This window comes from Erpetoichthys calabaricus, chromosome 18 (assembly GCF_900747795.2).
Source record: "Erpetoichthys calabaricus chromosome 18, fErpCal1.3, whole genome shotgun sequence".
Lineage (NCBI taxonomy): Eukaryota > Metazoa > Chordata > Cladistia > Polypteriformes > Polypteridae > Erpetoichthys > Erpetoichthys calabaricus.
This window is the reverse complement of record NC_041411.2, coordinates 57818143-57839911: the sequence shown is the minus strand read 5'-3', so window position 1 is coordinate 57839911 and position 21769 is coordinate 57818143. Positions and strand designations below refer to the sequence as shown.

The following is a 21769-nucleotide window of genomic DNA, read 5'->3' as shown; positions in this document are numbered from 1 at the left end:
CCTGGTACTATACACCAGGTAACTGTTTGCTGATCATCATGTGCTAACAACACTCAGACTTTAGAATGGTTCAGCTGGTACTTTTTCCAATAATAGCGAAGAGGCCACACAGTGGATAATAAATGTCTACTACTGTTCTAAACAGAGTGAAGACCATGAGTACCTGTATTTTTATTCCTTATGTAATCTGTATAGTAATCTGACACAGATTAATTTTTCTTTGATTATAATCTCACTGGTATCAGTTACTAAATTTGTTTCCAGTCCATCTTCTAGTGAAGGCTATATACCAGTTTTAATAAACTTAAATTGTACTTTGCAAAATTACAGCTTTGGTGTTTCCAGGTATTTGTATAAGATGAGATGTAAAGGCTAGGTAGCAGCATGTAAGGCAAAAAAAAATCTGAAACATGGAGGCCAACACTGTGGTTCAAGTTTACAGATTATAAGCAACACTTTTTAAGATATGATTTGCTGCAATATAAAAATCTTGTAAGTCTGAATATGTGTACTTTCCTAAAATGATATACTGAAACTATGCTACAGTAATTTTTACAATTACGCAAGATCAGGTTGATCTAGTCTGCTTTGTTTAAAAGCACCTGAGCTGGAGAAAGTCAGCATATTCTGTAGTGAAACGTCAGTGGGGAAAGATTCTTAAAAAATTATAGCAGTAAGTAAGAGAAAAAAAAAAAAAAAAAAAAGGATGTCACGACGAGACACGCTGTGATCCACTTCATATAGTTACTTCTGCAAAATTTCTGTGGCAATGGAGCAGTAAAGGGGATAAATTCAGAGCTCACATTAAGAAGTAGAAAAGCTACATAATCAGAACACAACTTTGATCATTACACTGGTAACAAATTCTACAGCAAAAAAGCATTTTATTAACCCCTCATAACCAAATATTGGTTATCATTGAAGCATGATCTTTTTCTCTATGCAAACACCTTTTTGCTACTTTTCTTTCATACTTAAAACTACTCTTAAATATTATGTGAGCCCTTCTGCCTGGCAATTTTACTATAAAATATGATTTAGCAGTATTCTCTCTTGTCTAGCAACATCTATGGGAACAATGTATACAATGTATTCTGGTGCATCTTATCTTTTTTGTTTATCTTGAGATCAAGACTTTTAAGTATACAAATAAACAAATGTGCAACAAAGTGTCAGTTCTTCATGCCATATGTTTCAACTAACAAACTGCTATGGAAACGTAGAGTGACTTTCCACATTACTGAAAATTGTTCTAAGCAAAGCTTTTACATAGGCATACATATTTACAGAATTCAATTGCATCAGTCTGATAGACTACCTAGGGATGTCATGCTACACGACTAGTGGTAGCAGGAGTGGGCCACTACTGCTCCCTACTTGCTGAGATTATGTCAACGGAAGCTATAACTAAAAATTCCTGGAAAAGATGACACAGGAGCTACAGCAACCTAGTGTTAAAGTTTTACTTAATTTGTGCAATCCCCTGAAAAAGATCAAATGAATGCAGCTAACATTTTTGGTATGATAGATGAAAGTACTGTAAGTGCCAGTTTCTGGTTTATGCTGCATTATGTTGGGTCTGCTTAGTCATATTGGATTGTAAGAAGTACTGAATGTACCCCTGTTTCAGTGGAATTTATAGCACTAATGCTGCATCACAGTACAAATCAAACTAGGTACTTTATACTCTCTAAACAGTATCTACTCAAAAAACATCAAAATGTCCAACCATGGATGTAAGCACTAATGCATAGATAAGTATTGCTTCCAGCCAGCAGTAGTATAGCCTGTAGGCATTAGTCAACCAGTAGAGAAGACATTCAGCCTGCAAAGATAGAAAAAGTGATGGGAGCACTTTCAATTCTAAACAGAAATAGCCTGGTATTTAAAAAATAATTTATCAGTCTTTAATTCAGGTTAACATTTCAGACTGGATATATACATTTTTACAAAATGTAATACAAAAAAGTAAAATTTACAAAGTACAAAAAACTGTATTTACAGAAATTTGCCCTAACCCAAGTTTGTGAACAGTCCTACAACATGACAAAACCAGTTTTGTAAAGTTCCAATAGAATGTGCGACCAATTAGTTAATAGCCAGTATCAGGGTTCTCCACCCCAAAAGATCAACACTCAATGCTACAAGCCCATTAAGGCCTTAGCTTCCTCACTTTGCGCCATTAGAGATTCACTAGCATATTTTTGCAAAAGCTCCATTTTCTTCCTTCTTAGAAGGGCTTCCTCAATCTGTGAAAAAATATAAAATATATATCAGGTTATAACATCACCAATTTGTGACAAAGTACTACAAAAGCTATTATGATGCTCAATAGCACGTTACATTTTAAATCATTAAAAAAAAAGTGTGATTTAAGTCCCAAAGAGCACATTAGCAGAATAGCCTTTTCGACTCCATTCCTTGTCTTCAATGACTGTAAACTGTCAGTATAACCATCCAGATCTCAGGGCAAAAATGATAAGATAGATGCAAACCACTGCAAAACACATTTCAAAAACCCCTTAATCTTAAGAAGCCACATATACATTTTTTGTGCATAAAGGAACCCTATGGTGTTACCTCCTTCTGTGAGGGTACAGGCACATGAGCCATAAATGTCTGTGGGTTGTCCTCTCTTTCAATCTTCTCTCCTTCTTCCTCATCCGACTGCAAATAAATATGCATTAACAAAGAACACCCATATATAATAGACATCCCAATAGCACACATCTCATGCATTCACAAGTCAAGATGCTCTTGCTGGCTCACCTCATCCTCTTGCACTCTGTATATATGCTCATCTTCTTCTGTATCTTTTTCAGGACCACCATCTCCAACCAGGCGCAATTCCTTGTCAGCTTTCCACTTCTGTACTGCCTTGGCTATTGCTGAGGACAGGAATTATATAAATAATAATAATAATTCTTTGCATTTATATAGCACTTTTCTCACTACTCAAAGCCCTCAGCAATAAAAAATATGAGCACTATTTGTTCTTTATACATAGCCTAGTTTTTCAAACTTTAGGTACCTCTCATTATATGTCAGGTTTTTGACAAAATTGCTTTGAGTTGTACAAAATAATATAATGTTAGAGACATAGAAACAGTGCCATGTAGGTTGCAAAAGTAGTGTAATGGTTAGTATGCTTAACAAATTTGAATTGCTGATCATTTTATTAAAATGCACATTTTCACACTTTAAATTTATGGTGTACGTTTAAAATAATACCCATGCAAACAACAATGCATGGAAAACACAGGTATAGTAACATACATGAAGATGACTTGGTATCTGGACATAATTGTTAAGGAATCACTCAAAAACAACTGTACATCAGGGGTTGATTAATTTTGATCATTTGGATTGAGCATCATGTCCCTCCTTTAAAACTTCAGAGGCCATTTTTAAAATGGACTGTTTTGAAAGCGAAGAACAGTCTGACTTGTGCAACTTGAGAGAAAGATGCAGGTTGAAGAGAGTATACTTTGTAGCCAGGCATCTCTGGTCAAACTGCTTCACTCACAGGAAACTACACTATATGGACAAATGTATTGGCAAACCAGACCATTACACCAACAGGGACTTTAATGATATTGGATTCAAATACATAGACTTTAATATAGAGTTTGTCCCCTCTTTGCAGCTATAACAGAGCTTCCACTGTTCTTGTAAGGCTTCCCGTGTGAATTTTTGACCATTCATTCTGTAGCACATTTATGAGGTCAGGCACTAATGTTGGATGAGAAGGCCTGGCTTGCAATCTCTGTTCTAGTTCATCCCAAAAGTGTTCAATGGGGTTGAGGTCAGGGCTCAGTGTCGGCCAGTTAAGGTTTTCCACACCATACTCATCCAACCATGTCTTTATGGACCTTGCTTTGTGCACTGGTGTACAGTCAAGCTGGAATAGAAGACAGCTTTCCCCAAACCGTTTCCACAAAGTTGGAAGCATAGCGTTGTCCAAAATGTTTTGGTATGCTAACTGGAAGAAAGGGGCCTAGCCCAAACCTTGAAAAACAGCCCTACAAGATTATCCCTTCTCCACCAAACTTCAGAGTTGGCACTAAGTAGCCAGGCAGGTAACATTCTCCCAGCATCTGCCAAACCCAGACTGCATGTCTGATTGCCAAACAAAGAAGCGTCATTCCTCACTCAATAGAACATGTTTCCACTACTCCACAGTTCAGCAGCAGTGTGCTTTACAACATTCCATCCAAAGCTCAACATCAGACTTAGTGATGTGAGGCTTGCATGCAGCTGTTTGACCAATGGACAATTCATGAAGTTTTTGCCACACAGTTTTTGTCATTCATTCATTCTCCAACATTAATTCCAGTGGAAGTTTGGAACTCTATGCAATCAGCAGAGTGGTAGCGATTTTTACACATGCACCTTAGCAGTTGTTGATCCTGCTCTGTGACTTTACACTCTTTCACTTCGTGGCTGAGTTGCTATTGTTCCTAAACGCTTCCACTTTCCAATAATACCATTTACAGTTGACTGTGGAATATCCAGCGGGGATGAAATTTCATGAACTGTCTTCTTGCAAAGGCATTCTATCATAGTACCACACTTGAAGTAACTGAACTCTTAAAGCCAACCCATTTTGTTACACAAATGTTTGTAAATGTAAAACAGATTACAAATTAAATAAAAAATATGCACAGAGTGGCGCTAATAAAAATAACCTAATTTCTATCTCAAATATCCATAACGCACATACAATTCAGCTTTGCTCTTCTGAAACATTAAATATGGCTTTATTAAATGTTAGAGTATTAACCAACAAGACGTTTTCCATTAACGATATTATTAGTGATAGGAAAATTGATTTTATTGCATTAAGTGAAACATGGCTTAGCTCAGATGGTGCGGCTGTTTTAATTGAATCTGCACCGCCAAATTACAGCTTTGCTCATGCGGATCGCCAAGGTAAGAAAGGCAGCGGTTTAGCAAACATTTAATCGAGCTGGTTAAAGTGTAAAGATGTCAGTTTTGGTAAATTCAAGTTCTTTGAGTATCTTGCTGTTATTCATGAAGTTTCTCAGTTTCTACTATTATCCGTGTATAGACCTCCTAAATACGATGCGTCTTTCTTTGAGGAATTCTCAGACTTGGTATCAATTATAATTACGAACTATGACACGTTCCTAATAGTTGGTGACTTTAAATTTAAAATTCATGAACCTCCTGGACCCTTGATTTGAGATAGCACGTTAGTCAGCCTACACATAAAGCAGGTCATACGTTAGGCTTAGTAATTACTAAAGGACTAAAAGTTGATGTGAAGAAGATTGTTGATATTGGTCTATCAGACCATTTTCTTTTACTATTTAATATTGAAATAATGATAGAAAATATTCACGAGAAGCATATTGTTAAAAAACGCTTCTTTGATTCATCAGCAGCTTCAACATTTACAAACATTCTAAGCAACCTGTCCATTTGTAGTGCTAACTACAAAAGCGAGGATAATGTAAATAGTAAGGTGGAAAATTTTAATAATAAGGTAAGAGCTGCTGCTGACATAGTCACACCTGAAAAGACAGTTAAAAAAATCTTCTAGCATTGTTATACCGTGGAAGACCCAAAGAGTGTCTGATTTAAAGAGAACATGCCAGAGAGCTGAGCGTAAATGGAGAAAAACTAAACTAACTATCCACTAGGAGATATTGAAGGTTAAAATAACAGAATACAACAACAACAGTCCATCTTGAGAGGCGCTGCTTTTTCTCTAGATTATAAATAAGAAGGCTAGTAATCCCAGAGTCTTATTCTCTACAATTAATCGTAGTGCCGCATTTGATACCACTGATAACAATATTCTTAGAAATCACCTTAGTCAATGGGTGGGCCTCTCTGGCAGTGTCTCAAATTGGTTAGAATCCTACCTGGCAGGTAGAAAATTTTTTGTTAGTTGTGGTAATTATACTTTGATGACACATGATATTCTATATGGCTCTATTCTGGGTCCGCTGCTCTTTTCGATTTACATGCTTCCATTAGGTCAGATTATCTCGGGGCATAATGCAAGCTACCACAGCTATGCTGATGACACACAACTGTACTTATCAATAGCACCTGATTACCTTAACTCTGTTGATTCACTGACACAATGTTACTTGTGTTTCTGAATGGATTAGTAGCAATTTTCCCAAACTATATAAAGAGAAAATTGAAATTTTAGTGATTGGCAATAATGGATATAATGAGGTCATTAGAAATAAACTTGATGCATTAGGATTAAAAGTCAAGAAGGAAGTAAAGTATTTAGAGGTAACTGTTAACTGTGACCTGAATTTTAAATCACATATTAATTAAATCACTAGGACAGCATTTTTTCACGTATGAAATAAATAATGTTAATGTTTAACGAGTGGAATTGAATAGTCGCATAGTGTGGGGGAGGAACGATCTCCTCAATCAGTCAGTGGAACAGGACAGTGACAGTAGTCTGTCGCTGAAGCTGCTCCTCTGTCTGGAGATGATACTGTTTAGTTGATGCAGTGGATTCTCCATGATTGACATCCGTGGCAGAGCGACGGGCACTGAGCAGGCTCCTGTCAAACTGTCCAGCTCCGTGCCTACAATACAGCCTGCCTTCCTCACCAGTTTGTCCAGGCGTGAGGCGTTCCTCTTCTTTATGCTGCCTCCCCAGCACACCACCGCATAGAAGAGGGCGCTCACCACAAACCGTCTGATAGAACATCTGCAGCATCTTATTGCAGATATTGAAAGACCCCAGCCTTCTAAGAAGTATAGTCAGCTCTGTTCTCTCTTGCCCAGAGCATCAGTATTGGCAGTCCAGTCCAATTTATCATCCAGCTGCACTCCCAGGTATTTATAGGTCTGCACCCTCTGCACACAGTCACCTCTAATGATCACGGGATCCGTGAGGGGCCTGGTCCTCCTAAAATCCACCATCAGCATCTTGGTTTTGCTGGTGTTCAGTTGTAGGTGGTTTGAGTCGCATCATTTAACAAAGTCCTTGATTAGGTTCCTATACTCCTCCTCCTGCCCACTCCTAATGCAGCCCACGATAGCTGTGTCGTCAGCGAACTTTTGCACGTGGCAGGACTCAGTTAAATTAGAAGTCCGATGTACAGTGGGTATGGAAAGTATTCAGACCCCCTTCAATTTTTCACTCTTTGTCATATTGCAGCCATTTGCTAAAATCATTTAAATTAATTTTTTCCCTCATTAATGTACACACAGCACCCCATATTGACAGACAAAAAAAAGAATTTTTGAAATTGTTGCAGATTTATTAAAAAAGAAAAACTGAAATATCACATGGTCCTAAGTATTCAGACCCTTTGCTCAGTATTTAGTAGAAGCACCCTTTTGAGCTAATACAGCCATGAGTCTTATTGGGAAAGAGGCAACAAGTTTTTCACACCTGGATTTGGGGATCCTCTGCCATTCCTCCTTGCAGATCCTCTCCAGTTCTGTCAGGTTGGATGGTAAACGTTGGTGGACAGCCATTTTTAGGTCTCTCCAGAGATGCTCAATTGGGTTTAAGTCAGGGCTCTGGCGGGGCCATTCAAGAACAGTCACAGAGTTGTTGTGAAGCCACTCCTTCGTTATTTTAGCTGTGTGCTTAGGGTCATTGTCTTGTTGGAAGGTAAACCTTCGGCCCAGTCTGAGGTCCTTAGCACTCTGGAGAAGGTTTTTGTCCAGGATATCCCTGTACTTGGCCGCATTCATCTTTCCCTCAATTGCAACCAGTCGTCCTGTCCCTGCAGCTGAAAAACACCCCCACAGCATGATGCTCCCACCGCCATGCTTCACTGTGGGGACTGTATTGGACAAGTGATGAGCAGTGCCTGGTTGTCTCCACACATACCTCAGTGCAAGACACATGACAGCCTGCATGGAGTTTGCTAAAAGACATCCTGAAGGACTCTGAGATGGTGAGAAATAAGATTCTCTGGTCTGATGAGACCAAGATAGAACTTTTTGGCCTTAATTCTAAGCGGTATGTGTGGAGACAACCAGGCACTGCTCATCACTTGTCCAATACAGTCCCCACAGTGAAGCATGGCGGTGGCAGCATCATGCTGTGGAGGTGTTTTTCAGCTGCAGGGACAGGACGACTGGTTGCAATCGAGGGAAAGATGAATGCGGCCAAATACAGGGATATCCTGGACAAAAACCTTCTCCAGAGTGCTAAGGACCTCAGACTGGACCGAAGGTTTACCTTCCAACAAGACAATGACCCTAAGCACACAGCTAAAATAACGAAGGAGTGGCTTCACAACAAGTCCGTGACTGTTCTTGAATGGCCCAGCCAGAGCCCTGACTTAAACCCAATTGAGCATCTCTGGAGAGACCTAATAATGGCTGTCCACCAACGTTTACCATCCAACCTGACAGAACTGGAGAGGATCTGCAAGGAGGAATGGCAGAGGATCCCCAAATCCAGGTGTGAAAAACTTGTTGCATCTTTCCCAAGAAGACTCATGGCTGTATTAGCTCAAAAGGGTGCTTCTACTAAATACTGGGCAAAGGGTCTGAATACTTAGGACCATGTGATATTTCAGTTTTTCTTTTTTAATAAATCTGCAACAATTTCAAAAATTCTTTTTTTTGTCTGTCAATATGGGGTGCTGTGTGTACATTAATGAGGGAAAAAATTAATTTAAATGATTTTAGCAAATGGCTGCAATATGACAAAGAGTGAAAAATTGAAGGGGGTCTGAATACTTTCCGTACCCACTGTATATAGGCTGAACAGGACCGCAGAAAGTACAGTCCCCTGCGGCGCTCCTGTATTGCTGACCACAATGTCAGACCTGCAGTTCCCAAGACACACATACTGAGGTCTGTCTGTAAGATGGTCCACGATCCATGCCACCAGGTATGAATCTACTCCCATCTCTGTCAGCTTGACTGTAAGGAGCAGAGGTTGGATGGTGTTATCTATCCCAAAGTAAGTCAAGAACCCCCCCCCCCCCCCCCAAATTTTTTTGCCAGTCTGTTCAAGGCCACATCTAATATAAACTCAAAGCAATGAAGTGGAGAATGATCTCTGATTGCAGTTGCTGCTGACATTAGACCTACTGCATGATTTTGTATAACAGTAGCTCTATTAATCAGAGAAAATGTTTAACTATAGTAAACTATTGATACATGTTATTACATGAAACTTGATATCTATAGGTCCAGAGTTTTCAGCCTTTTTTCTTGGCACACCACCTCCAAGAATTGACAGATTTTGAAAGATCCACATTTTATTTTAGTCTTATATTGTTAAGTACTGAACAATACTAGGCATGACATTTCTTTAGGTTTTTGTTACGCATTTTTTTTAATTTATAAAAAAAATAGTTTCACATTCAGGCAGCACGGTGGCACAGTGGTAGCGCTGCTGCCTCGCAGTTAGGAGACCCGGGTTCGGTTCCCGGGTCCTCCCTGCGTGGAGTTTGCATGTTCTCCCCGTGTCTGCGTAGGTTTCCTCCCACAGTCCAAAGACATGCAGGTTAGGTGGATTGGCGATTCTAAATTGGTCCTACTGTGTGGGTGTGTGTCCTGCGGTGGGTTGACACCCTGCCCAGGATTGTTTCCTGCCTTGTGCCCCGTGTTGGCTGGGATTGGCTCCGGCAGACCCCCGTGACCCTGTGTTCGGATTCAGCGGGTTGGAAAATAAATGGATGGATGGATGGATGGATAGTTTCACATTCATCCAAGTCAAAAGAAATAGAAAAATAAGTTACATACAACTCAGTGTTTTAAAAAAAAAAAAAAAAAGGGCGAAATTACTTAAAGTCAATTGTGGAGGTTAAGGGTCTGTGTTTTATTGGGTCATTATGGTTAAGGTTGGATTTCACTTTTGAGAACTTTAAGCACAGTTCTGCTGCAAACTCCATCCTTTAAAAGCAAACACAGGAATAGGCTGGTTGAAGCTTATCAAACATTGGAAGCTCTGTCTGAAACCTTAGCTTTCCGCTGCTAATCAAGAACACTAAATGAAATGTTAGATATGTCAGTTTTATTAAAAAAAATAAGTTCACCAAAACCAAAAAATTCTTGTAACGTTGGTGGGCCAGACCAGAGAGAGTGAGGGAGAGAGACAGACAGAGAAGCTTGTTCATGTGCATAAGCTAATGATGGGGAATTTGGAGGTGAGAAAGAGAGCACTCATGTGAGAGTCTCACTTTTGCAGAAATCCATCATTCTTGGCGTGAGGTGTTGAATTTAGAGAGAACTGTTCTCTCTGAGCCCATGTGAGCTTTAAAAGATTTAGATTTGGAAAGACAGGAGTGGAGTCTCATACCAGGAGCATCGTCAGATGGATCAGTGGAAACAAACCACGGCTGAGCATAGAGATTTGTGTTCAGCTGCCATGTAATCAACAGTCCTTTTATGTGCCACTTTTGACCTTTTTTGTATCCCTTATGTACCACCTGACAGCTGTTTGTGGTAAAGAACCCATTATCTATATGTTTATTTAAAAACAGGGCAACTGAAAGAATTTTTAAAACTGGAACAGATATTTAAAAAATAAATAAAGGCAACCTTTCCAAGGATGCAAGTCTCAGTTTGAAAATCACTGGCTTAGATAGGAAGGGTTGTGTTAAAAAATATTACATTATACTGTTACATATTAACTGCATGTGTTAACTTTGACTACCCTACTATCTCTCTCTCTCTCTCTCACACACTCACTCACACACTCACAAAGTGGTAATCAAGAGTATTCAATTCCCTTGAAAGTCATAATTTTCTTCATGACAAGATTTGTACACATTTTTTTTTTTTTTTGTTCTTTATTTCGTCTTATATGATTTCTCGTATTAGAAATTTGTTAGTTTTCGCATACCCCTTGGGGTCAGAGCGCAGGGTCAGCCATTGTACAGCACCCCTGGAGCAATTACAGGTTAAGGGTCTTGCTCAAGGGCCCAGCAGAGTAGGATCTCTTTTGGCAGTGACAGGGATTCGAACCGGCAACCTTCAGGATACCAGCGTAGATCCTTAGCCTCAGAGCCACCACTCCACCCCAGATTTGTACACATTTATCCATTCAGTATTTTTAATGTTATAACAATTCGTTTTTAAGTTAAAATAAATCATTTTCTGTAGATATTTAAGTGAAGAAGAAAAATTCTAAAGTTAGTGTTTGCAAAAGTATTAAAGTCCTAAACATTAATAATTTGTTGAGAACCCTTTTACTGCAATAACAGCCTTAATTCTTCTGCGGAAAGGAAGTACGGGTTTTGCACATTGTTCTGGGGTGATTCTTCCCCATTCTTATTGCCAGAATTTATAGAAATCCTCTAGGTTAGTGGGATGGCGCCTCTGGACAGCAGTTTTCAACTAGTGCGCCAGGTTCTCAAAAGGGTTAAGATCAGGGCTTTGACTTGGCCACTCCAAAACATTCAGCTTTCTGTTTCTGAGCCATTCCAGTGTTGCTTTAGCCTTATGCTTAGGGTCATTGTCATGGTGAAAGATTAATCTTCTCCCGGAGCCATAGGTTCATAGCAGACTGAAACAAGTTCTCCTGCAGTATTGTGTGGTATTTGTATCCATCCATTGTCCGTTCAACTCTGATAAGATTCCTAGTCCCAGCACATGAAAAACATCCCCACAGCATGATGCTGTTACCACCATATTTCACCGTAGGTATGGTGTTTCTTGAGGCATGGGCAGTGTTAGTTTTATGTCACACATACTGTACACCTCTTTGAAGTTTGACCAAAGTTCTATTTTGTTCTCATCTGACCATAAAACCTTCTCCCACATCTTAACTGGGTCTTTCACATGCTTTGTAGCAAGTGGTATACGTGCTTTTATGTGGACCTTCTCTAAAGGAACGGCTTCTTTCTTGCTTCCCTCAAATGCCTGTTTTATGAAAAGTTCTTGAAATTGCAGACCCATGCACTTTCACTCCAGTTTCAGCCAAAGAGCACAGCAGATTTCTGAAAGTGATGGTTGGATTTTAGTAGCCTCTCTTACCAGTCAACATCTTGCTGTGATGTTTAGTTTTGAGTAATGTACTGTTGTAATAAGAGTCTGGGTGCTGTTATGAACCTTCCACTTTCTGATGAAGGATCCAAGTGTTTACCAGGACATTGAAACTATTCAATACTTTTTGGCCATTTCCTGCCTCCTGCATTTCAATGACTTTGTTTCACAAATCGGTAGAATGCTCCTTTATCTTCATTTTTGCAGCGATTGTCCAACAAAGACTATGGTCTTTACATAGGGTGCTTTTTATATCCAGAGAGATATAAAGGACTCCTTAGTAGTACCTAATTATGTTTAATTATGGTTATTTGTGTAAACCCAGAACTTCCAAAGCACAGAGGTTTAAATACTTAGGCAAACACTAACATGAGTTTTTCTTCAGTTAAATACCTACAGAAAATTATTTGTTTTAACTTTGGAAACATTGTTATAGGATAACAGTTCACATTAAAAATACCAAATAAATAAATGTGGAAGTGTGTGCATTTGTTTGTCCAGCCCGGAAGAGCTGGCAAGGTGGTCCCAAGTTAACGAGTCGGAAGAAGAAAGAAGTATGAGGCTACAGCATGAACCTGAAAGAAAGTGACTCCGTTGCCAAAGTGAAACTGCCCAAGAAAGACAAACTCGCTTAGCCACTAATACACAAGCGAGGCAAACACATTGGCAAAACTAAACCTCCGAGGAGAAGTTTGCTTAACCACTGATAGACAAGGTGGTGTGGGGGTGGGGGATTGGGGATGGGAGGGGTGAGCACATTCGTAAAATGAAGGCGCCGACACTGCATTTCAATTTATTTTCCTGACGATTTCAATAGTTTGTAGGTGCCCGGGCTTACACAGCTAGTATATTTTTTATATATACACACATACACATAGATGACGAACCTTCTTCCCAATCTGAGGTCCAGAGGGCTCTGGATCAGATTTGCATTAAGGACTTCTCTGTACTTTGCTCCATTCAGCTTTCTCTCAACCCTGCCTAGTCTTTCAGTCCCTGCTGCTGAAAAACAACCCCACAGCATGATGCTCCCACCACCATAATCCAATGTTGGAATGGTATTGTGCAGGTCATGAGCAGTGCTTGGTTTGCTCCAGATGTAATACTTAGAATTGAGGCCAAACAGTCCTGCCTTGGTTTCATCAGACTAGAGAATACCTTTACTAATAGTCTGAGAGTCCATTATGTGTCTTTGCAAACTCCAAGCGACTTTTGTGTGTCATCTCACAACTCTGAAATGAAGCCCAGATTAGTGAAGTATTGAAGTGGCGGTTTCCTCCTGGAAGTTTCTTCCCATCTCCATGCAGGTTCTCTGGAACTTAGCCAGGGTGACGGTTATATTCTTGGTCACTTCTCTTCCCATGACTCTTCTTTCAAGGCTGTTTAGTCTGGCCAAGCAGCCAGCTCCATGAAGAGTCATGGTTGTTCTAAACTTATCCCATTTAAGAATCATGGAAGCCACTGTGCTCTAGGAAACCTTCAATGTTTCAGAAATCTTTTGTCGCCTTCTTTTGTAGCTCTACTCTTAAATCCCTCAACCTCGTGGTATAACATATTGTATTTCAGAGTTCCAGACTGTGACTAAAATGGTTGCAACTAAAACCAAAAATAGTCTTTGGCTATTATTATTTCTACTTGGTTGGCCAATGGCAAATTAAATAATTGAAACTTTAAACTTGTATTGTAGCAGATTCAAAAGGCAATTTTTTGTAATTGTGCAGATATGTGATTAACAGAAGTGTCAGTAACAGGTGAAGATTCCTCTGTGGAGATTCATGAACTGCATTCTCTTCAAGGCAGGTTTATATTTGATGTGTCCAGGCTTTTAATAACCTCTTGGGCACAGCAGCCATCAGCAGTGTGTCCATTTGCGGAGAGAGTGTTGACTGCGTTCAGAGATTTACTTACCTCGGCAGTGTCATTCATGTCTCTGGTGACTCTTCCCTTGGAGTCGGTAGACGGATTGGGAGAGCATGGGAGGTTCAGGAGTTGCTGGAATGGGGTGTGTGGTGCTCCCAATATCTTTGTAAAAGGACAAAGGTCCTAGTGTTTAAAGCCCTGGTGCTTCCGGTTTTCCTATATGGCTGCAAGACACGGATGCTATCCAGTGACCCGAGATGAAAACTGGACTCCTTTTGTACCATGCCTCTTTGGAGGATCCTTGGGTACCACTGGTTTGACTTTGTGTCGAATAAGTGGTTACTCATGGAGTCCTGAATGAGGCACATTACCTGTATTGTGAGGGAGTGTCTGTTACGGCACTAAGGCAATGTGGTATGAATCGCCGAGGGTGATCTGGCTTGCAGGAACATCATTAATGAGGACCTGAGTGGCTAGACCAGGCCAAAGGTTTACCCACATAACACCTGGCTGTGGTAGATAGATGATCATTTCCAGAGAGTGGGACTGGACCGCACATCTTCCTGGGGGGTTTATCAATTGGGACCCCATCCTGTGTGGTGGGTGCGGAAACGCACTGTACCAGTGCATGCTCCCCAACCTGACCTGACATGTGTCCATGCTGGACGGGAAGGCAAAAATTTTACTGAGCAGCACGTCTAACATAGAGGCCATGTATCCCAAATGGTGAATTTTAAGGAGTGGCTGGATACGCTAGTGCCAAAATGATGAACAAAGGCTGAATATGCAACAGGTTATCAAAATGCAATGAAGACATTAGAACTACAACTACATCATGTAGGTGCCCTGCACAGCTATAGAAATGCATGCCCCCTGCCTGCTACTTATTTGGTGAATACTGAGAATATAAAATTGTCCAAAAATTATTTAAAGAGATTGAAGGACATCTTCTATAACACTCTCATGTCTACTGTGCCCTCATTAATACAGAATAAATAATACATTTGTTTAAACACACAGAAAAACAAAGTATTTTGAAACTGACTAACATAAAAACTTTGATTTTGGTGGCAGCAACCTGCATTGATTTGGCAAGGTCTGCAGGTGATCACGGACTACAAAACCTTGCCAGCTGTGCCCACGAACACCATTGCCTCATCCTAAGCTAAATGACTACTCATTTTGAGCCTCATGGCACACATATGACAAGTGATGCAATGTTTTCAGTGCTCCGAGCAAGTGCAGCTACAGAGGCAGATATTTGTAAAATATTTAAATGGGCTAAGCCCTGAAAAGCTGTCAGCCCAGACAGCATTCCATCCCATGTGCTAAAGGCATGCACCATCCAGCTGTCATGGGTGTACATGGAAGTGGCTCTGTCTTTGTGTACAATCTCACAGTGTTTCAAGAAAACCACAATTGTACCTGTGACAAAGTAATACTAATTGCTGTTTTTTGCCTGAATGACTATCAGCCCATCTCACTATCCTCAAGATGAAGCATATGGAGAAACTTGTCATGATACACACTAACCACGACATCCCTGCTATCCTGGATCATCTACAGTTTGCATACTAGCATAACAGATCTGTAGATGATGCCATTTCTCTCACCCTGCAGATGACTTCGGGACTTCTGTAAGGAAAAAATACCTTTGTCAGGATGCTGTTCAATGACTATAACTTTGCCTTCAACACTACTGTACCCTCTAGTCTGGAGCTCAGAGATATTGGTCTGAGCAGCTCCACTTGTGGTTGTATGTTTGATATCCTGACAAATACCAGTCATTGAGGACTGACAAGAAATTTGCCATGCTACTTACCAATGCTGGCATGCTACAAGGCTGCTGCCACAGTCCACTGCTATACTGTCTATTCCCCTATGACAGTGTATCAAAGTATGAGGGCAACAGTATCATCAAGTTTGTGGACAACAATACTGTGATTGGCCTCATCTGTGACAATGATGAGGATGCTCATGGCAGAGAGATAAAAGAATGGATTGTATGGTGCCATAACAATAACCACCTCTCCCTGAATGTCAAAAAACAAAGGACATCAAAGACGTTCATGCTCTACTCCACACCAATAGATCCCCTGTCCAGACAGTTAGAAGCTTAATTTTTCTGGGTGTCCAAATCACTGATTTCCTTTTGTGGTTTGTCAACACCTCCTGCTTCCTAAAAAAAGCCTTTGTGGAGCCTTTTTGTACTTAGGATGCTTGAGAGCTGTGGGGCTAGAAACAAAACACTGATGAACTTCTACAGCTGCACCATTGAAAGTACCCTGACCAAACACATCATGGTGTGTAAACAGACATTCCAGGATCGCAAACTATTTCAGATTGTCCGTATAGCTTTTTTTATTATAAAAAACAAAAAAAAAAAAAAACAGTTGGGCCGTCCTTTCACAGCTTCATACCATGTACTAAATTACATGTTTGAGGAGAGTTGAATCCATCATCTCTGATAACAGCTACCTAGTTCATCCACTTCTGCTTTCTGAAAGTCTCACCATTCACTTTATCCATCTCGGGGATAGCCTTTTTCCTCCAGCCCATAAGGTCAATGAACTCTTTGTAATCTGCCCTTGTATGTCCTACTGTAACAACCTGGTGGTTTATTTATAACTGTACTATATATGTGTACTGTCATCTAATTTTTTTTATTTACTGTATTTATACATCATCCTCTTATTATCTTATTGAATTTGTGCCTGTATGTACTTCCCTGCTCTCCACGAACAGCTGTAGCACAAGAATTTCACTATGTTCTGTAAGTGTATGAGACAATAAAAGACTGATCTATTCAACAATATCTGACCATTAAGTAATTATGGCTAATAAAGAAGAAACCCTATTAAAGAAGTATAAAATAAAATAGATTGATGTACTGAAAAATATATACACTATCTGTTTGTGTTCTAAACCCATTTAAAAAGGATTCTTGCAAAAGTTGATGTCCAATTTATTTTTTTTTTATTTAAAGTGGAGTATGCATAGCTGTAATACTAGTCTCCCTAACCTTTAGTTAAACCAGCCTGCAACATTAATAACTATATAGAATGAACTTTATTCTTGCTAACAAGTCATTTAAATAACAAACACTTTACTATAAATAGTATCCCAATGATCTTATGTTTAGTAGTAGTATATAAGGCTGCAAGTTTGTCGAGGAAAATTGAGAAAGCTAGAATATAAATTTTACTCAAAACATTGGAATACAGAGTTTAGTTCTTTAGCAATTAGGCTACACTGCAATATAATGCTGCTTCAATGTAAAATTTAAACTGAGGAATACTCCTATAGTAAATAATGGTGAAACCTCCCATTTCTAAATGTATAATTACATTTACTTTATGTAAGCTTAACAAATTTCTGTCTGACGGAAAACCATGTGCCCAAGCACAGGGTAGGCAGCTGAAATTTATTTGAAACAACACTTGTGATCATATTAGGAGACATAATGAGAAAAGCTTTTAATGTTTTGCAGTATGCTACTTATTAGGGTTACCTTCGTATTCTACGGAACACTCGGCAATCAACAGGCATATCATGTGTGTCTCTCTCCTTGCTGACATTACAATATACCATGAGAGAACAATGTCAGAATTTCTTCAATAAGAAAGCAGATTCTTGTGAGAATGTTAACCATTATCAAGTACTAACACAAGTTTTTTAAGCAATATTATATTGCTACTTCCCAATTTATTTCCTTCCTTCTTTCTTTTCTCCCTCTATTTTTGTCTACCCATCATCATGTGCATGCTATTAAAGGTTCTGCCTCAAGTAATTATTTCATTAATTCCTAGTACAAAAACTCTTAACACTTTTGACTTACCTAGCTTCTCACAATCCTGCTCAAGGGGCACCAAAACACCGTCATCTTCATCCCTGTAACCATAGTACTCTGCATCAATGTCCTTCATAAGCTCTGCACGAGTCTTCCTTGGTGGGGGAACCGCTAATTACACAAGTCAGAAGAAACAGTGGTAAGAAATTAATGAGGCAACACATTATACTTTACACTATTGTGAATTCATTCTATTCTTTAGACTGTCAGAAAAGTCTAAAGAACAACTTTAAAATACTTTTGAATAACAGACCTAAAATATAAATTACAAGCTTAGTTTTGATCACATTCAATCAAATGTACTTTATTTAGGCGCAAGCTTGTTTTTCCCTTTCTTTTGTAGACTGGGCATTTAATTCAAAGAATTGTTATGTGGGAAACGTTGATTTACAAGAAGGGTTTAATCATAGTGAACATTAAAAGGACAGAATACATGAAAATATTTTCTCTAAGATGCAACATAAAAATGAACATAATAAATGTAAAAAAATCCCCATCAAAACAAACTCTTTAACACTGTGCATCATAGGAGTAAGACAATACAAAATATATATTAGCTTAGCTGTATTTTGTTAATGTGGATTTAAATAAGCATATACTTTATTTTATTTGAAGCAAACAACATTCCTTTGAGTATCTCACCATTGTTATTCTTGGAGATACTCACGTTCTAGTGTTATTCGTGTATAGACCTCCTAAATTTAATGCGTCTTTCTTTAATGAATTCTCCGACTTAATGTCAATTTTAATTACGAACTATGACACACTCTTAATAGTCGGCGACTTTAACTTTCATATAGGTAATCAGTGTGAACAAAAAGTAAAAGAATTCATGAATCTCCTGGACTCTTGATTTGAGACAGCTCGTTAATCAGCCAACACATAAAGCAGGTCATACGTTAGACTTAGTAATTACTAAAGGACTAAAAGTTGATGTATGGCAGGTCATTGATATTGGTCTATCAGACCATTTTCTTCTACTATTTACTGTAGAAATAGATAGAAAACATTCATGAGAAGCACATTGTTAAAAAGCGCTTGACTCATCAGCAGCTTTAAAACTTACAAACATTCTAAGCAATCAGTCCATTTATAGTGCCAACTATAATAGCGAGGATAATGTAAATAGTAAGGTGGAAAGATTTAATACTAAAGTGAGAGCTGCTGTTGACATAGTTGCACCTGAAAAGACAGTTAAAAAATCTTCTAGCATTGTTATACCACAGAAGACCCAAAATGTGTCTTATCTAAAGAGAACATGCAGTAGAGCCGAGCGTAAATGGAGGAAAACTAACCTAACTATCCACTATGAAATATTAAAGGTTAAAATAACAGAATACAATCACACAGTCCGTCTTGAGAGGCGTTGCTATTTCTCTAAGATTACAAATAACAATGCTAGTAATCCCAGAGTCTTATTCTCAACGATTGATTATCTGCTAAACCCAGGTAACTCAAAGGAATGCCTCCAAAGTACTTCCAGTAAAACCTGTGAGGCTATTGCTGTATTTTTCAATCAAAAAATTAATGATATTAGAAATAACCTAGTATATCTCCCCAACACTGAGGATCCTCCTAAACCCCAGTACTCCGTTACAAACGAATTCTTTCACCAGAATTGATTTACCTGATTTACATAAAATAATTTCTCAACTGAAACCCTCCACCTGCGTCCTTGACCCAATACCAACAAGTTTTTTTTCAAAGAAGTATCGGGGGTGCTAATTGATAATATTCTTGACATAGTAAATTCGTCATTAATAATAATAATAATTCATTACATTTATATAGCGCTTTTCTCAATACTCAAAGCGCTATGCACACAGGGAGGAACCGGGAAGCGAACCCACAATCTTCCACAGTCTCCTTACTGCAAAGCAGCAGCACTACCACTGCGCCACCTGTGAGGATATTAGATACGGGGGTCTTCCCAGACTGTCTTAAAACTGCTGTAGTTAAACCCCTACTTAAGAAAAATAATCTTGACCCCTCTGCTCTTGAAAATTTTAGACCCATCTCTAACCTGCCTTTCTTAAGTAAAATTCTAGAGAAGGCAGTCATTATACAGTTAAATGACCACCTCAATAAACATGCTATTCTTGATAAATTACAGTCAGGTTTTAGAACAAATCATAGCACAGAAACTGCTGGTTGTTGAAGTAGTAAATGACTTGCAGGTAAATGCAGACAGAGGCCATTTATCTGTTCTCATCCTCCTAGATCTGAGTGCCGCATTTGACACCATTGATCACAATATTCTTAGAAATCGCCTTAGTCAATGGGTGAGCCTCTCTGGCAGTGTCTTAAATTGGTTTGAATCCTACTTGGCAGGGAGAAAATTCTTTGTTAGTTGTGGTAATTACAACTCAAAGACACATGATATCCTATATGGTGTTCCACAAGGCTCTATCCTGGGTCTGCTGCTCTTCTCAATCTACATGCATCCATTAGGTCAGATTATCTGAGGGCACAATGTGAGCTACCACAGCTATGCTGATGACACACAGCTGTATTTATCAATAGCACCTGATGACACCGATTCTCTTGATTCACTAACACAATGTCTTACTTGTATTTCTGAATGGATGAATAGTAATTTTCGAATGATAAATAAAGAGAAAACTGAAATTTTAGTGATTGGTAATAAACGATACAATGAGGCTATTAGAAACAAACTGGATGCATTAGGATTAAAAGTCAAGACGGAGGTAAAAAGCTTAGAGGTAACTGTTGACTGTAATCTGAATTTTAAATCGCATATTCATCAGACCACTAGGACAGCATTTTTTCACTTAAGAAACATAGCAAAAGTTAGACCTCTTATATCATTGAAAGATACTGAGAAATTAGTTCACGCATTTGTTTTCAGTCGACTAGATTACTGTAATGCACTCCTCTCAGGACTAACCAAAAAAGACATAAATCGTTTGCAACTAGTGCAGAATGCAGCTGCTAGAATCCTAACTAGGAAAAGAAAATCCGAGCACATTTCTCCAGTTTTGATGTCACTACACTGGTTACCTGTGTCATTCAGGATTGACTTTAAAATTCTGCTTATGGTTTATAAAGCCTTAAATAATCTTGCCCCATCTTATATATCGGAATGTCTGACATCTTATATTCCAAATCGTAACCTTCGATCATCAAATAAGTGACTCCTTAGAATTCCAAGAGCAAAACTTAAAAGAAGTGGTGAGGCGACCTTCTGCTGTTATGCACCTAAGATCTGGAATAGCCTGCCAATAGGAATTCGCCAGGCTAATACAGTGGAGCATTTTAAAAAACTGCTAAAAACACATTATTTTAACATGGCTTTCTCATAACTTCACTTTAATTTAATCCTGATACTCTGTATATCCAATTCATTATAATAACTATTCATGGTGGCTCTAAAATCCGTACTAACCCCTACTTTCTCTTCTGTTTCTTTTTCCGGTTTCTTTGTGGTGGCAGTGCATCTACTCGAAGCACCGTGATGTTCCAACACTGATGGATTAAAAGCCAGAAGTCTGCATGACCATCATCATCGAGTCCTTCCGTGAGAACCTTAAATACAAAGAGGACTATTTCATTTTTGTTAGGTAGAATGCCCAGAAGGGACTGGGCAGTCTCGTGGCCTGGAACCCCTGCAGATTTTATTTTTTTCTCCAGCTGTCTGGAGTTTTTTTTTTGTTTTTTCTGTCCTCCCTGGCCATCGGACCTTACTCTTATTCTATGTTAACTAATGTTGCCTTATTTTAATTTCTTACTTTGTCTTTTATTTTTATTTTCTTCATTATGTAAAGCACTTTGAGCTACTTTTTTGTATGAAAATGTGCTACATAAATAAACTAGGGGCCCTGCCCCCTGCTCGCTTCGCTCGCCAACCCCTGGTGTTGGGAAATTACAAAGAGCGTGATATATGAATGAGATATAGCATAGTGTGAAGGTGTAGACGATGCATATAGGAAGCAAATAAAGTTGTCCATGTCCAAAAACGGGCTCAGAGAGGTATGGTGTTGACGACTAAACGTGTACTATTGCATAAACCCTGTGTAGTGTTAAGGTTTCTTAATAGCATGATTATTGTTCCGTTTTTAAGGCTAAGATTGTGTT

General features: G+C 38.9%; 1 protein-coding gene across 1 annotated transcript in view; it reads right to left on the bottom strand.

The window, feature by feature from the left end:
• Window positions 1-1423: 1423 nt before the first annotated feature.
• isy1 (ISY1 splicing factor homolog) overlaps window positions 1424-21769 on the bottom strand; it is a 75812-nt gene continuing 55466 nt past the window's right edge. Inside the window, exons 8-11 of the mRNA XM_028824780.2 lie at window positions 17663-17785; window positions 2770-2888; window positions 2581-2667; window positions 1424-2249 (exon numbers count right to left, since the gene is read on the bottom strand). Coding sequence (XP_028680613.1) covers window positions 2142-2249; window positions 2581-2667; window positions 2770-2888; window positions 17663-17785 — 437 coding nt within the window. The 3' untranslated portion in view covers window positions 1424-2141. The remainder of the gene's footprint in view (window positions 2250-2580; window positions 2668-2769; window positions 2889-17662; window positions 17786-21769) is intronic.